General features: G+C 37.2%; 1 protein-coding gene across 6 annotated transcripts in view; it reads right to left on the bottom strand.

The window, feature by feature from the left end:
- Window positions 1-1,643: 1,643 nt before the first annotated feature.
- UAP1 (UDP-N-acetylglucosamine pyrophosphorylase 1) overlaps window positions 1,644-18,762 on the bottom strand; it is a 37,660-nt gene continuing 20,541 nt past the window's right edge. For 2 of the 6 annotated variants that reach the window (XM_079916281.1, XM_079916280.1), the window contains 5 exons: window positions 14,218-14,411; window positions 8,726-8,866; window positions 7,748-7,936; window positions 3,039-3,105; window positions 1,644-2,260 (listed from right to left, as the gene is read on the bottom strand). In XM_079916281.1, the coding sequence (XP_079772407.1) occupies window positions 2,168-2,260; window positions 3,039-3,105; window positions 7,748-7,936; window positions 8,726-8,866; window positions 14,218-14,411 (684 nt within the window). In that variant the 3' untranslated portion in view covers window positions 1,644-2,167. Of the gene's footprint in view, window positions 2,261-3,038; window positions 3,106-6,579; window positions 6,631-7,133; window positions 7,191-7,747; window positions 7,937-8,725; window positions 8,867-14,217; window positions 14,412-18,762 lie in introns of all 6 variants that reach the window. The other 4 variants (XM_079916276.1, XM_079916277.1, XM_079916278.1 and 1 more) reach the window with 4 other exon arrangements.

Below are 18,762 nucleotides of genomic sequence, written 5' to 3'. Positions count from 1 at the left end.
AGACAGGAAATAGCAGATGAAAGTTCAGAAAAAAGGAAATGAAGCCTACCATTCAGATGCTAAAGACTCGGCAGTTCTGTACTCACAATCCATTTTGGAGATTGTTCTGATGAAGAACTCAAACCTCACACCCTTTTGAGAAATGGAACAGATAACAATAGCAAAATTGGGCTGTTATTGAAATAAAACAGAAAATATGCTAGACACAATATTTAAGCCTTAGCACACACATACAAAAATTTTAACTAGATATAAATATCATACAGTCTTCAAAAAAAAAAAGTGATCCTTAAACTTTGTACTTATAAAGAACAAAAGACCCACCCATGACATTCTATCATGTGACAACTTATCAATGGAAAATAAAATTTACTAAATATCATACAGTCTTCAAAAAAAAAAAAAGTGATCCTTAAACTTTGTACTTATAAAGAACAAAAGACCCACCCATGACATTCTATCATGTGACAACTTATCAATGGAAAATAAAATTTACTAATGTCTCCTTTAGACATAATTTTTAGAATTTTTCATTTATCCAGATGTCATTTTTTATGCTTTTGGTCAGTACTTAAAGGCTATATAAAATGCATTTATAAAACTCAACATTTTTATGCAAACTACATGTTAGACATAGAGAATCCTTACTAACAACCAATGATCTATGGCCCATATTTAAAGAACCACCTTTGTCCTTTTTTTTTTAAATATGGCATCTTTTTTAAAAAAATATTTATTTGTTTGGCTGCACTGGGTCTTAGCTGCAGCATACGGATCTTTAATTGTGGCATGTGGGCTCTTTTAGTTGCGGCATAAGTACACTTATTTGCAGCACGCGTGTGGGATCTAGTTTCCTGATCAGGGATTGAACCCAGGCCCGCTGCACTGGGAGCGTGGAGTCTTAGCCACCAGACCACCAGGGAAGTCCAAAAACCACCTTTGTCTTTTTAATCCTCTAGCTGAAAACAACAGAACAAAACTGGAATAGTAGTGATTAACTCACCTGGGGAAATGCAGGAATTATATTCTTTTGAAATCCCAAGTGCCACCAAATATTTGGGCAAAAGAGGACAGCCAATGATATACAAGGTTTTTCAACCTTTACAGTATGGGTCAGATAATTCTTGTTTATAGGTGGTTGTCCTGTGCATTGCAGGATGGGTAGCAATATTCCTGGTCTCTATTCATTAGATGCCAGTACTACTATCCCACCCTCTCAGTTATGATAACAAAAAATGTCTCTAGGGCTTCCCTGGTGGCGCAGTGGTTGAGAGTCCGCCTGCCGATTCAGGGGACGCGGGTTCGTGCCCCGGTCCGGGAAGATCCCACATGCCGCGGAGCGGCTGGGCCCGTGAGTCATGGCCACTGAGCCTGCGCGTCCGGAGCCTGTGCTCCACAACGGGAGAGGCCACAACAGTGAGAGGCCCGCATACCGCAAAAAAAAAAAAAAAATGTCTCTAGACATTGCCAAACGTCCCTTGGAGGAAGGCAAAACCATCTCTGGTTGAGGGCCACTATTATAAAGTGATAGGAGGATAAAGTTCAAAATTAGATATTCATAAAAAAAACTAGAAGATTGCAGTCACAGAGGTATCAATTTGATTTTTTGCATTATCTCAAAGTTTCTCCAAAGATTCACATTTTCCCAATGGAATAATTCCCTCAAGGTACAAATGACACTCCAGAGACAAGAAGAAAAGTTCATTTTATTGTCCAATCATTTTCTTAAAAAAATTTAATTTTTGATAAAATAAAACAAACTTTTAGTACCATAGAAACCTTTCAACATGTACAACGACATATTATTACTATGTACAACTTCAAAAACAAATGCTGCCAGCTCCAAGTAAAGTGATGTTGAACACCCTGACTACGCATAAGCTGTAGGAAATTTCCTAGATGGCCAATGTTTTCCTTAGCTTGGAAAAAAAAGTATACAATTGAAAAATATAAATAAGACCTTCAATCAGTTGAGAATCATAAAAACACTTTCTGAAGTTCAGTCATCTGGATCTTGGGGAATATGTAGTAGTTACGAGAGTTCAACAATTAAAATGAAAGCCTGTGGATATTGAAAACTGAGTATTCCGGGAGAGGTCCTGTAGGTTCACAGTCGGTCTATCAAAAATAAAAGCTATTCTTATTGTGGTGGAACTTGGTATCTGGCTCATATACCATTCTTCACCAGCTCATGGACTCCATTCTCATCAATGATTAAAGGTGCGTGGAATTCTTTATCTGCCACATAACTTTCTAGTCCCTACAAGAAGGGTTGAAATGAAACACAGTTAGAAAATTGGTGGACACTAGTCATGTAATGCTGGACTTAATGGCTATATAATAATGATAAAGCATGAATGCCAAGTTGGGTTGAGATACAGAATTTACAAGTCAATAAAAAATCTGCTTAGTATACTTTTTAAACTGGGCTTAATGACCTATTTATGGAAGCATAAAACAAACAACAAAAAGAGGGAAAGTTATTCTGATTATAATAAAAGTTTTAAAGTTAATAAGATGATAATCATTCTTCCTTATAATCATCACTTAGTAGAGTTAACATTCTAATAAGCAAGGTGGCTGTTTCTGATGTTAGAAGTGAACAATCTGACAAGGATCTCCAGAAAAAAATATTACATATTAGAATAAAGGGGTCCCTACATCCCCCAGTCTTAAAGGTGAAAGTACTAAGCATATGAACAAAACAGACCCACTGAAAGGAAAAATTACATCACACTAAAAAATGACAGATGATTTACCTAAAAAACAAGGCTTATTTTTTAAAAGCCCATTGCATTTCAATGTGTAGGTGAAATGAAGTAAACATTAAACATTCTGTTCATGGCAACTAATGGACAGATGCAAAGCCATAACAGGAACTCTCGAAGAGAAGGTTTCTCATTCTCAGGACGAGCTCCTCAGGGCAGGGCCACTGGAAAATGATGTTATCTTCTCTACGGACAACTCTACTTCAACATAAAACAATATCACAATCCTACTTCTAAAAGAATAGGGAAAAAAGCAAAAAGCAAACTTACTTCTCCAGCATAGGAGATAAGAGGAGAGATTTCACATTGTATTGGTACATCATTGGCATCCTTCAAGCTAAGAAAAAAAATCAGACACAGTAAAGATTCTGCTTCCCATGTTACTTGCCAGAGCGAAGATACAGACCATAATTTCCCTCTGAGAAACCTGCAGATAACAAAATTCTCCTAAACAAATAGAGCAGGTCCTACCTTCATGATCACTTAATTCCCTGAGGAGTAAGTTAACATGAAATCATCATGGTCCAAAAGACACTATCTGGGGTAATCACCAGTAGCTCTTCAAAGTACTTCGCCAACATTGACACACTTACCCCCTAACGTACATATCATTTTTTATCATTTCCAAATTTTAAGTTCATAGACAAGGGACTAGTTACTGAGTACACACTGTGTTCCAGGCTCACTGCGAGGCATTTTGAATCCTTCGTATTTGATTTTAACCCCTGCCACAGCCTTGCACGTTACATACTAATGTTGACCAACATTCTAAAGCTGCACTGTCCAAGGCAGCGGCCACAGGCCACATATGGTTATTTAAACTTAGATTAATTAAAATTTTAAAAATTAATTAAAAATTTAGAATTCAGTCCCTCAGTCATAATAACCACACTTCAAGTGTTCTGTAGCCATAAATGGCTAATGACTACCAAATTGGATAGCACAGATACAGAACATTTCCTTCATTACAGAAAATTCCATTGGACTAAAGGGTCAGTTAAATTATTTCCCAGTACAGCCCAAATCTCCTAGATTAGCTGAGCTGATTTATTCAATGTTTCAAGGTACTTCTCGGCTACTTTCACCAAGGTCCCTTTTTTAAGAGCTAAGGCAGAATGCACCCAAGTGAAGGCAAGGCCAAAGTCACCACTTGCTTCCTCTAGATCACGTTCTAACATTTACAGCCACCTGCGATCCTGAGTTTCTAAATTACGTAACACAAAAGTCAATAAACAGTGCTTTTAATATGCTTAAAGTCACTAACTTCACTAACTTTGGTGGAGTCAATAAAATCAGAGGGCTTCTGAGGTTAGCCACACCTAATCTTTCTGTCAACAGAACCATTTAGTGAGCCTTCAAGGCACTCTATACCCTACTCCACCTCACTTGTCCTGCTACTTCCCACTCAAACCAGCCCAGACACATGCACTTTAGATTATTCCAAGTCATTCTCAGCTATGGTCCCTTTAACTATCCAAATCATACCCACCCTCCAAGACATAACTCAAGCCCCAACCTTCCTTTGACCAATGCATTTCATAGTGATTGCTCTCATTCAGTTATTTATAAAAAAATAAATAAATTTATTAGACATGTGATAAGTCACTGCCTCCTAGGGTAATTATTATTTATACCACACATTTAACACATACTGCCTGATGATGTTACTTAACTTTTATGTATGTGCATCTTGAATCTCCCAGTAGGCTGTAAGAAATGACTTATTTCTCTTGTGTAAGCTACTTCAGCACCTGGGATACTAACAGTACTGAAGGTCTGTGTGCAGGCCTACAAACGCTTGCTGGCTGAATGAATAAACGAACTATGAGGGTAGACGGATGGCAGACTAATTCAGGTAAAAGATGAACTAAAAGATAGAGCACATATCTCTCCAGCCAGAGATGTAGATATGTATCAGATTCTATCAAAAGAGCTCAAGAGATCTGGTCCAGACCCTCTGGGGCAGCTTGGAGTCCTATAAAACCAAATGGGAAAATGAGGACCCATTCCATTGATAAGATGTATATAACCCAGCCCCACCTGAACCCCTAAAGGATTTGGTGTGCCGGGAACTGAAGGTGTTTTTGAACCGGAGGAACACATAGCCGACCTGAATATAACTTCCCTTCTAGTACCACAAAGATACCAAAAAAAACTAAGAAAGTTGGATGCCCGAGAGGAGAAAAGAGAGGAGCTCCCGTCACCAAATGTAAAATCTCAGGAGATAGGCAAATCAGCCCCCAACAGCCCTGTCCCCTAATTCTTTAGTTAAGCATCCTTCTGGTAGCTAACACTGTTGAGTAGGTATTCAGGTAAAAAATAAAAATAATGTCATTTTGTCAAAATTCAGCATCCTTGCTTCCATTCTTTCAGAATACCTCCAAGCTGTTTCTTCCCTCTTTTATAAAAAATACTTTCTTTCCATCTCTCATTTTTAAGTAATCTTTTCTACTCTATGAGGGCATCCTTTAATGCTAAGAATTTCAGCAGGACCTATTTCTAATTCCATGATCTCATTTGGGGCCAAACTTTGATTTCAGTTTAACTATTCAACAAATGGTTAAAATGAAGTAAATTGGGATGGGGGGGAGTGTGAAATAAAAGAACCCAAACAAGAACTAAATAATGTTTAAAACTTTTTGTATCTTAACTGAGATAGCTGGATGTTGTTTTCGGCTCTATAATTAAGAAGCTGTTTCACTTTACAGGTTAAAAGCTATGGTTCAATCAGAAGGAAATTTAGGGTCAAAAATTTATTTTTTTAATTGTAAAAGCAGGTTGCTTCCACATATTAAAGACGATGGATGGGACAGAAAATGACAAAGGGCACTGCATCCCAGCTGCCATGGCATGAGGCCAATAGTTAGCTATGGCTGCTATAAGAAACTAGCCAGCTCTGTTGAGTCCACTTCCTTGTCTCCAGGCCCACATCCCAGAAACAATGACACTCACAGGGACTTGTCTCTACAGGGCAAAGATGAGTGGCACAGGCAGGAAAAAACATACAGATGAAACTGACATCACTGCCACTCTATTTTTGAGAAAACCCCCATCTCCAGATCCTTGGCTATGTACACATTTCCCAAATTATCTTACAAACTTAAAATTCAGACTAAATCTTATTACTTTTAAAGTGTAACAAGAATACCAAGCTGACTCTTTAGCTATAAAGATCATGGCTTTTTCAAACTCTGTCAGTACCCAAACAAGAGAGGATACATGCTACTTCTAGCTAAAAATTATCAACCATTAAGACAAAAAGACACTTTCTTTAGAAGCAGGAAATAACTGACTAAAATTAACACAGAGAGACGAAAAATGGAGCTGTTACTATGAGAATAAATCAAAAGAACAGTTTTCTCCACATTAAGAGCCATCAAATATGTCAGGAGCAGTTAGCCTTTATACTGACAGCATATATCCAATTTGATAAGACACATCTGCAGAATGTTATTTTTATCTAGCTTATGCTAAAAGGGGTAGGCTGGGATCCAAATTTGTTCTCCCTGGCCTGTAACCTGCTCTAGATTTTATCTTTTACTTGTTAACTTGTCACTACAGGCTCAAATACCTATGGTCAAATTCTTTAGAAAAGCATGCTCCCCATTTCCAGCATGCACTGAGATTCTGAGTTAGTGTCATCCAGCGAGATACCTGCCACCAAATAAGCAGTACCCCCACCAAAGCTTCAATCATCCACCCCCGCCCCCCAGACCACCAAAAGGCAGAGAGCACTAAACTACAATGCCAGTTAGTATGGAGGGAAGCACAGCCCCATCACCATGCACTGCAGGCAGGCTGGTATATTTACTTGTGATTGACATCAGCTGTGATGGTCTCTGACTTTCCATTTGTAGCACTGCTATGTAGGAACAAATAAGCATTAATGGGAAAGGAAACATACCAAACAATAAAAATGAAGTGGAACTGCAAAATATACTTGACTGAAAGGCATGTATTTATGGTAAACTATAAACTTGGCAAAGGAGATCTGAGGGGGTAAAAAAAACGAAAAACAAAAAACTCAGTGGTCAAAGATGAAGCATGAGGACAATATGACATGGCACAGAGCAAGCCTGTTGACAAGACAGAGCCTGAAAGTAGCCTTGGACTGCGAGACAGTCTACTACTGCTCCTTCTTGTAAAAACACAGTTATGGACCAGTAAGTTCCAATGCCCAATGTTCTAACCTTTACCAAGGCATTCTAGCGCTTTTGTGCACACAAACAATCTTTTTATCCCTTAAGAATATAAATTATACGGCAGAATGTTTTTTACAAAAGTATAGAAACATCGAATGATTTAGAAAGGGGGAATTCTAGGTGCCAAAAGAGGTTTTATCAAAAAACATAAGACGTAACTTACTTTATCTCACATTTGAATAGCTCCAAGGATCTTCTTTTTTTTTTTAATTCTAAAATCCTAAAACGTTTCCAAAGTTTGAGTATCAGTGAATGTAAGTAGCGTGCACATCCCTTCCTGGCACCTCCCTCAGCAATCTGAAAGCGTCATGGTGAGAACTGAAGTGCGCCTATGTCTCACAGGCAGCCTGTGGGTGGCGGGTCTTTTGAGGGTTGGAGGGCAGGGGCTCGTAGAGAGCACTTAAGTGAGGCCACAGATATATGGGCAGCAAAAATCAATCCTCTTGCGCTGTGGCATAGTGGCCTCTGATGGACTTTAACCATGGGGCACACCAGAAGAATTACCTTCTGACCATCATTCAGTAGGAGTCAGTTCACTGACACAGTAGAGAGGCATCCAAAAAACCAAGAGTTTTAGAAGATTCCTCTTTAAGGGGAAGTAAAGCTATTGTTCTCTTTGTAACAGGCCAAGCCTTCATTACTTCACATCAGGATCTGCCCACATCAATACTTTGCTTTTTTTTACGTTCTAGGAATACATCAGAGATAGAGGAAAAAGAAGTGCAAGAGGAGAAGCCCAGGAAGCATACACACAAAAGAGAAAAGGCATCAACCTACCGCGGAATTGCTGGGAGGCGAGAGCCATTTTCATCTATGAAGTGGCCCCCGGCATTGAGGACCCAGCAATGATGGAGGGACATCAAAGCATGCCTTGCAGTAGTCGGGTTGTCCTTCCCGTTCTGACTGTCTGCATTCTTCAGTGGGGAAAACTCATCTTCCCGTAATACTTCATACACCACAAACTTCCTAGAGTAGAACCATACAAACCCTGCTTTATTATGAAATAAAACTGTGCACACAGCTTCTGATTCCTCTCTATATAGCTAAGCCTTTGGTCTTCAATTACAGTCTCTCTTAATCCAATTTCAAACGAATGCTGAAAGAAATAATGTTCATTCCTGGATGAAATAAAGTTGGAATTCCCTTCTCTCTGCAAAATGAAAAATTATTTCCAACCCCAACAATAAAATACTTCATCTTAAGTCAGATTAGAAATCTTAATACAAAAAGATCATATTAGTACCTATTCTGGAACAAAAAAACAGGCAAAAAGGGTGATTTAGAAACATATATAGGAAGATTACTCTTCTGCATTTTCATATTGGTCAAATTCTGAGACACAAATCTCAACATCAATGTGATCTTTAACAGAGAGCTATATAAGATAAAAACATGTTCACTGAAACATTTACTCAGATCAATAAGACATCCTAAACACAAAATGGGCCAATTCTCTATCTCAACCTTTTCTGTCTCTCAGCCAAAATAAGTGACTTTAACAATTTTGCAGGAGAGTCAGATAATAAACTAATTGAAATTTTTAAAAAAGTGCTCACAGGCAACTCAAACCATGTTCTTGGATTGGTGGTTTCACACTAGAGGATGATAATGAGTCAAAACTATACACTCACAATCAAAATGCCATAACTGACATATATGCTGTCAACTGTTTTCTGAAAAGAGTGTTCTGCCTAGAAGAGTAAAGGGCAACGTTTCAAGACATACTTAATCTTACTGATGCGATTCGAAACATACTTTGCAAACTGGAAGATGTCAAAGACAAATTTTTCCATCTTTATTCCATTTGGTTTGTCTGGCTTAATTAACTGCCCCTGGGAATCCACATATGGAATCTTCTTTTGAGCCACATGGTGCTGCAACTGAGGTTCATAAATACTAAGTAGGAAAAGAAAAAAAAAAAAACGAAATCACTTTCCAAATTTAAAATGCCAGAGAATCTGATAATCATACTCAGGAGCAAACGCACCCACAATGAGTACTAAGATTTCAAAGGGAAAAGCATTTGTTAAATTTCAGTTCATGTTTAAATATTAAATGAATAGATTTCCCTATTCATTTCCTTAAATTAAAAAAAAAATCAAATCATGATCTCCAAAATAAAAAAATACACACACAGCTCACACCAACATCTCTCCCATGAATTCCATGTCTTTTATAAAATGTTCCACTCTTCGTCCCAACTTTCCCAACTGAGATACCATCAAGTGTTAGATGGAAAGATGAGTATTTATAATTACTTTGGATGAATTAATAACACAGCTACAAAAAGCATAGTGGAATGGGAAATATTTTGGGACTGGAGTTGAAATTCTAAAGTAAACCTGAAAATGGAAATCAAAAGAAAGCTGGAGTAGCAATTTGCATATCAGACAAAACAGACTTTAAAGACTATTACAAAAGACAAAGAAGGACACTACATAATGATCAAGGGATCAATCCAAGAAGAAGATATAACAACGGTAAATATTTATGCACCCAACATAGGAGCACCTCAGTACATAAGGCAAATGCTAATAGCCATAAAAGGGGAAATCGACTGTAACACAATAATAGTAGTGGACTTTAACACCACAATTTCACCAACGGACAGATCATCCAAAATGAAAAAAAAATAAGGAAACACAAGCTTTAAATGACACACCGAACAAGATGGACATGACTGATATTTATACGACATTCCATCCAAAAACAACAGAATACACTTTCTTCTCAAGTGCTCATGGAACATTCTCCAGGATAGACCATATCTTGGTCACAAATCAAGCCTTGGTAAATTTAAGAAAACTGAAATCATATCAAGAATCTTTTCCAACAACAATGCTCTGAGACTAGATATCAATTACAGGAAAAAAACTGTAAAAAAGTACAAACACATGGAAGCTAAACAATACGCTACTAAATAACCAAGAGATCACTGAAGACATCAAGGACAAAATCAAAAAATACCTAGAAACAAATGACAATGAAAAGATAACAACCCAAAACCTATGGGATGCAGCAAAAGCAGTCCTAAGAGGGAAGTTTATAGCAATACAGTCCTACCTCAAGAAACAAGAAAAATCTCAAATAAACAACCTAACCCTATACCTAAAGCAATAGAAGAAGAAGAACAAAAAAACCCAAAGTTAACAGAAGGAAAGAAATCATAAAGATCAGACCAGAAATAAATGAAAAAGAAATGAAGGAAACAACAGCAAAGATCAATAAAACTAAAAAATGGTCCTTTGAGAAGATAAACAAAATTGATTAGTCAGACTCATCAAGAAAAAAGGGAGAAAACTAAAATCAACAGAATTAGAAATGAAAAAGGAAAATAACAACTGACACTGAAGAAACACAAAGGATCATGAGAGATTAATACAAGCAATTATATGCCTATAAAATAGACAACCTGGAAGAAATGGACAAATCCTAAGTAAAGCACACCTTCTGAGACTGAACCAGGAAGAAATAGAAAATATAAACAGACCAATCACAAGCACTGAAATTAAAACTGTGATTAAAAGTCTTCCAATTAACAAAAGCCCAGGACGAGATGGCTTCACAGGTGAATTCTACCAAACATTTAGAGAAGAGCTAACACCTACCCTTCTCAAACTCTTCCAGAATACAGCGGAGGGAGGAATACTCCCAAACTCATTCTATGAGGCCACCATCACCCTGATACCCAAACCAGAAACAGATATCACAAAAAAGGAAAACTACAGGCCAATATCACTGATGAACAAAGATGCAAAAATCCTCAACAAAATACCAGCAAACAGAATCCAACAGCACATTAAAAGGATCATACACCATGATCAAGTGGGGTTTATCCCAGGAATGCAAGGATTCTTCAATATACACAAATCAATCAATGTGATACACAATATTAACAAATTGAAGAACAAAAACCATATGATAATCTCAATAGATGCAGAAAAAACTTTGGCCAAAATTCAACACCCATTTATGATAAAAACTTTCCAGAAAGTAGGCACAGAGGTAACCTACCTCAACATAATAAAGGCCACATATGATAAACCCACAGCCAACATTGTTCTCAATGGTGAAGAACTGAAACCATTTCCTCTAAGATCAAGAACAAGACAAGGTTGCCCACTCTCACCACTATTATTCAACATAGTATTGGAAGTTTTTAGTATTTAGCCACAGCAATCAGAGAAGAAAAAGAAGTAAAAGGAATCCAAATCAGAAAAGAAGAAGTAAAACTGTCACTGTTTGCAGATGACATGATACTATACATAGAGAATCCTAAAGATGCTACCAAAAAACTACTAGAGCTGGGCTTCCCTGGTGGCGCAGTGGTTGAGAGTCCGCCTGCCGATGCAGGGGACACGGGTTCGTGTCCCGGTCCGGGAAGATCCCACATGCCGCGGAGCGGCTGGGCCCGTGAGCCATGGCTGCTGAGCCTGCGAGTCCGGAGACTGTGCTCCGCAACGGGAGAGGCCACAACAGTGAGAGGCCCGCGTTCTGCAAAAAAAAAAAAAACTACTAGAGCTAATCAATGAATATGGTAGAGTAGCAGGATACAAAATTAATGCACAGAAATCTCTTGCATTCCTATACACTAATGATGAAAAATTAAGGAAACACTCCCATTCACCACTGCAAAAAAAAGAATAAAATACCTAGGAATAAACCTACCTAAGGAGACAAAAGACCTGTATACAGAAAACTATAAGACACAGATGAAAGAAATTAAAGATGACACAAACAGATGGAGAGATCTACCAAGTTCTTGGATTGGAAGAATGAGCCTGTGAAAATGACTATAATACCCAAAGCAATCTACAGATTCAATGCAATCCCTATCAAACTACCAACTGCATTTTTCACAGAACTAGAACAAAAAATTTCACAATTTGTATGGAAACACAAAAGACCCCGAATAGCCAAAGCAATCTTGAGAAAGAAAAATAGAGCTGGAGGAATCAGGCTCCTGGACTTCAGACTATACTACAAAGCTACAGTAATCAAGGCAGTATGGTACTGGCACAAAAATAGAAATATAGATCAGTGGAACAGTATAGAAAGCCCAGAGATAGACCCACACACCTATGGTCACCTTATCTTTGATAAAGGAGGCAAGAGAATACAATGGAGAAAAGACAGCCTCGTCAATAAGTGGTGCTGGGAAAACTGGACAGCTACATGTAAAAGAATGAAATTAGAACACTTCCTTACACAAAAATAAACTCCAAATGGATTAAAGACCTAAATGTAAGGCCAGATACTATAAAACTCTTACAGAAAAACATAGGCAGAACACTCTATGACATAAGTCACAGCAAGATCCTTTTTGACTCACCTCCTAGAGAAATGGAAATAAAAACAAACAAATGGGATCTAATGAAACTTAAAAGCAAAGGAAACTACAAACAAGATGAAAAGACAACCCTCAGAATGGGAGAAAATATTTGCAAATGAAGCAACTGACAAAGGATTAATCTCCAAAATATACAAGCAGCTCATGCAGCTCAATATCAGAAAACCAAACAACCCAATCCAAAAATGGGCAGAAGACCTAAATAGACATTCCTCCAAAACAGATAAACAGATTGCCAACAAACACATGAAAAAATGCTCAACATCACTAATCATTAGATAAATGCAAATCAAAACTACAATGAGGTATCACTTCACACAGGTCAGAATGGCCATCATCAAAAAATCTACAAACAATAAATGCTGGAGAGGGTGTGGGGAAAAGGGAACCCTCTTGCATTGTTGGTGGAATGTAAATTGATACAGCCATTATGGAGAACAGTATGGAGGTTCCTTAAAAAACTAAAAATAGAACTACCATATGACCCAGCAATCCCACTACCGGCCATATACCCTAAGAAAACCATAATTCAAAAAGAGTCTTGTACCACAATGTTCATTGCAGCACTATTTACAATAGCCAGGATATGGAAGCAACCTAAGTGTCCTTCGACAGATGAATGGATAAAGAAGATGTGGCACATATATACAATGGAATGTTACTCAGCCATAAGAAGAAACGAAATTGAATTATTTGTAGTGAGGTGGATGGAGCTAGAGTCTGTCATACAGAGCGAATTGAGTCAGAAAGAGAAAAACAAATATCATATGCTAACACATATATATGGATTCTAAAAAAAAGGTTCTGATGAACCGAAGGGCGGGACAGGAATAAAGACAGAGACATACGGAATGGACTTGAGGACACGGGGAGGGTGAAGGGTAAGCTGGGACAAATGAGAGAGTGGCATGGACATATATACACTACCAAATGTAAAATAGACAGCTAGTGGGAAGCAGCTGCATAGCACAGGCAGATCAGCTCGGTGCTTTGTGACCACCTAGAGGGGTGGGATAAGGAGGGTGGAGGGAGACACAAGAGGGAGGGGAAATGGGGATATACATATGCACATAGCTGATTCACTTTGTTATACAGCAGAAACTAACACAACAGTGTAAAGCAATTATACTCCAGTAAAGATGTTAAAAAAAAAAAAAAAAGAATAAAGCTGAGTAACTTTTTAAGAAGTAGTCATCTTAAATGTCTAAAAAGCAATCAAGTGAAGAATCAGATATTGAGAATGTCCTTCATTTAAAAATCTGGTGTGGGCTTCCCTGGTGGCGCAGTGGTTGAGAGTCTGCCTGCCAATGCAGGGGACGCGGGTTTGTGTCCCGGTCCGGGAGGATCCCACATGCCGCGGAGCGGCTGGGCCCATGAGCCATGGCTGCTGAGCCTGCGCATCCGGAGCCTGTGCTCCGCAATGGGAGAGGCCACAACAGTGAGAGGCCCGCGTACCTTAAAAACAAACAAACAAACAAAAAAAAAACAGATGTCTGCATCGACCTCCAGAAATTCTGGTTCAGTAGATGTAGGGTAGACATCTGTATTTTTTAAGGTTTCCAGCTGTGGTAGAGAGAGGGTATTCCCTTTCTTATTCTTTGCTTCTCCAGAACCTAGCACAGTTGGAGGGAGGGAAGTAAGAGAAGAAGAGGGAGAACTGCTTTGGACTCCAGTTAATGCACTGAGGAGAATGGACTACTACAAATTTGCACTCGATGATATATCGTACTGAAAACAACTACAATGTCAGGTAAACTTCCATTTGATAAAGATGCTCATCAGAAAGGAAGATGAATCATGTACGATATGGACTTGAAGTTTCTTCCTACTTCTCAAGTGACTTAGCTTCGGATTAACAATAAATAAAAATTTTTAAAAGCCCCCATCTTGCCCATACTTGACAACATCTCTCAGAAACGGTACAGTGAAGAAATGGTTGGCAATGTTCCCCGCATTGAACAGCAGTCGTCCATCTGAGCTTCGTTTTTGAGCCGTAGACAGAGAAATCTCACTATATTCCACCACCTGGTATACTCCATCCACTTGGCAAACCACTCCAACTGGTTCTGTAGGGTTCGTTTTCTCTACCACCTGCCCACCAAAGGAAGACAACAGTAGAGAAAGAAATTTAATCAGGCGCTACATTGGAGATCTGTCATTTTCCAAGACCACATTTACAATTTTACTTACTTTATCTTTAAGGTATTAAGTCAAGAGGAATCTTTAGATAATCATCTATCTGAGAAGAGGTAAATTATCTCCCTCCTATTTATCATCTAACTAAACTGTACAGTAGAAATTCCATCATACACATAGGGCCCAGAAGAAATCACACTGGACTGGGAATAACTAAATGAGGAGTCTATGTCCCCCCGAATATGTTTTTATTACTGAATTTATCCTTAACCACACTCAACTACTTTGAGAATAAATGAAACAAAATCTGAGATTCACAAAACAAGAGAAGTAAGGCATTTTGCCTCTCATTTTGCACAAATCAATATTTCATTTGAAAATGGTGTTTCTTTCATTTTCATTCATGAATATATATATATAATATATATATTATAATATTATATATATTATATATATTATATATAATATATAATATATATTATATATTATATTTATATATATATATACATTATATATATAATATATAATGTATATATTATATATAATATAATATATATAATATATATATTATATATATTATATATATAATATAACAGCAAATTCCTTATGTTTCAGGAACTTGGCTAGGAGGTAGGAGGGTTAGAGCAGGCAGGTCACAGGGTTCCACTCCAACTTCAATCAGAAAAGCCCACTCATATTTATGTTTTGCAGGCTAGGTTTTGTTTGAAGTAAGAGGTTCTATGCTTTTTTAAAAAGTCTGAAAACCAGTGATTTGATAATCTAGCAAAGACTCTAGGCTGATCAGGGAGCTGAGAGAAAAGTATTTGGTCAAAATCAGAGGGAAACATAAGAGTATGCAATTTTAAAAAACCTCACAGGTGATTCTGATACCCCACTACCCTAAGCATATATCACTGACCTAAATTAAGTGTTTAGAATAAAATTATGAAACAACTGTATGCAATGCACTAATAGAAAACTCAAGCCTCAGATGAGATGAATATCCAGCAGAAGAATCAAACAATTAAAATATATGAAGATATTATTTTTGCCCTGTTCGATTAACAATTCAGCATATTCCAGAGTATTTTGAAAAATCTGTCCCCACTTTGAAAAGTCTATCCAAACCATACATGAAATTATATCAATAAAATTAAAGATTTTCTTCAGCAACTGATCTCTTAAAATAAATACGGCCAGTAGCAGTCCCTTCCAGACAACTAAAGCCACTATTGAGCACTTAGTTTACACAGCAATTAGAGATATAGGCACTGAGTGTAGCTCAGTGAGGCTGGGCTACTGGATACGTAGGCCTGCTGTGTAGTTTCACTGTTTGCTGCCCTGAAAGGAGTACAGTTTTCAATGAAAAGAAACCTTCTACCACAGAAGTGGATTAAACTGGAGGGAAACATACAGCAAAATTATTTAAACCAATCATGGACCTATTTGCAATTCTAGTCTATCACTTCACATTCTCTACAGTAGGTATCTCAGTAGACAGGGAATCTGGAATAGATTCCTCCCATTCCCATTAAAACACACACACACACACACACACACACACACACACACACACACACACACAAAGGTTTGTTTTCCAATCACTTCTATACAACCCTACTCCTAACCAGCCATGGAAAATAAAAATAAGCATATTTACACTTTACTTCCCAAGTGTTAATCTGCCAGTAAAAGGTTTACTTTTATAACAACTATGAACCTCCAAATACTATAAAAGTCCAGATTACAAAAGAAAGCATTTGTAAAGTACATGAAGTTGGAAGTCAGTTTATATTCTACAGAAAAGATTTACAGCATAAAATTAAGAGGTCTCTTGATTTCCTACAAGTTAAATCCTGAAAAGCTGAGTTCAAAGTAACACTTCAACCTCAAAGTTACTGCAACTGCCTTACAAAATTATCTTTTCTTTTTTAAACATTTTTTAAAGGAATTTTTTCTTTCTTTTTTAAATTTAATTTATGTATTTATTTTTGGCTACACTGGGTCTTCATTGCTGCACGTGGGCTTTCTCTAGTTGTGGTGAGCGGGGGCTACTCTTTGTTGCGGTATGTGGGCTTCTCATTGCGGTGGCTTCTCTTGCTGCAGAGCACAGGCCCTAGGCATGCAAGCTTCAGTAGTTGTGGCACGCGGGCTTCAGTATTTGTGGCTTGCAGGCTCTAGAGCGCAGGCTCAGTAGTTGTGGCACACAGGCTTAGTTGCTCCGCGGCATGTGGGATCTTCCCAGACCAGGGATCAAACCCATGTCCCCTGCACCAGCAGGTGGATTCTTAACCTCTGTGCCACCAGGGAAGCCCTAAAATTATCTTTAATTAACAATCATTCCTACTCTCTCAGCTATGAACTTTTGTAAACCACTCCACTAAGTCTTTTCTCAAGACTCTCACTCCATGAAAAATACTTAATTCACCAAGACAGGAGCCTATTAAAGAATTAAAAAAGAATTCCCTGCATAGAATTCTACTACACACTATGAATCACTCCCTAATTTAGGTGTTTTTAAAAATATACTTTAACATCTTGATTTTTTTTAATTAAAAGCGTGGGAGGACAGATTACATAAATGGTTTCTACTATTTCTAAAAGTTTTTAACATATACCAGTCTTGTAATATTTCGGTTCCATCTGAATATGTATTTATGCATTCATTGAGTGACTATTACATTATATGCCAGACACAGAACTAAGCAGGAAGACTGAGACAGGATTTGTCCTAGAGGACCCAGGGGAAATGGAGAAGAGAGAATGGTTATATTTACATCCCTGTGTGATTAATATACTCATAGAAGTTGGCACACCAATTCAACGTTTTTTGAGCTGCCAGCAAAAATATAATTAATCTAAAGAATTTGGCTTTATAAATGTGACATAATACTAAAACTAAGAGTTGGGAAACAGTTCTAATCCTGCCTCCGCTAATGTGATGAAGGACCTTGAGCATGGAACTTATTTAGTACTGGAACTCAGAGTGTCCATTTCTGAGATCAAAGGGGTTGACCAGATAGATGATCTCTGAGGTCCCTCCCAGGTTCAATGTTCTCTAATCATTTAGAATTTAAATTGATTCTGAAGCTCAGAGCAGTAAAATTTTAAGTTTCCATTTTAGAAAGAAGAGTGACACCAAGTGGAACAAAGTCAGAAATACAGTTTTGTTTTGTTTTTTAAAGCTTAGTAGCTACGTAATTAAAATCCAATGCACTATTTCTATTACAGTTTAGTAGCTATTTACAATACAGCACAGATACTCATAGAGTACTGAAATGGATAGAGGTCTTCAGTCAATGAACTAAACCAACCCTTTACTTTCAGAGTCAGGAGTCATCTTCTTAGGTCTACCAGCTTATTCTCTCAAAACTTGTACTAGTAAATTTAAGACTTCAGCTTCTGTGACTTTGCATTAGATTTGTAGATTAATTTGGAGAGAAATTACATCTTTATAATAGAAAATTTCCAACCAAGGATATGATATGTCTCTTATGGCAGCTCTTCTTTTTAAATTCATATATTTAAAATTTATATGTAGTTTAATTTGTTTTTGTCAGAAGCCTATACGGTTTTTGCTTCTGGGAAATAGGTCTTCCCTTCATGTTGATTATAAAATTATTCTAACACAACACTGTAAATCAACTAAACTCAAATAAAAAAATAAAAATAAATAAAATTATTCTAAACTTTCTTCTATCATCTTTATGGTTTTTTTACTTGGTAATGCCTTTGAAATTGATTTTGGTATGAGCTCTGAGGGTGACATCTTACTTTATTTTTATCCAGTTATCCCATTCATTTCCCCCCAATGAGTTGAAATGCCATCTTTACGTGAGTTTGTTTCTGACTGATCTGTTCCATTAACCTGTCATTCTATTCTGGTTTCAGTACTACACTCCTAGTTATTTTATTTACAACCCATTTTAATATCTGATAGATTGTCTTCAACCCTCTTCCTTCCTTATCATCATTTTTTTCAACATTTTCCTGGTCATCTTTACAATCTAAACTTTATTTATTTATTCTAAACTTTACAATCATTTTGTCAAATGTCCCCAAAATAGTCTCACTAGGACTTTGATCAGGATTGTGTTATACTTTAATTCTGTGAGAAATGATACCTTTACAGATTTCCAGGAAAGTAATATTTACATTAATATTTTCAAATCTTCCAAAGTGTTATTAAGGTCTTTCATGTCATAAAGGCAAGTCTCTTATATTATCATCTATGCAACCAAAAAAAAAAATGCTAAAAAGAACTATGCCAAGGACAGCTGTATTATATGGCATTACAAACCTCCCT

This window comes from Stenella coeruleoalba, assembly GCF_951394435.1.
Source record: "Stenella coeruleoalba genome assembly, chromosome: 1".
In the NCBI taxonomy this organism is placed as follows: domain Eukaryota; kingdom Metazoa; phylum Chordata; class Mammalia; order Artiodactyla; family Delphinidae; genus Stenella; species Stenella coeruleoalba.
The sequence above is the reverse complement of the archived record's forward strand: the minus strand, read 5'-3'. Positions and strand labels throughout refer to the sequence as shown.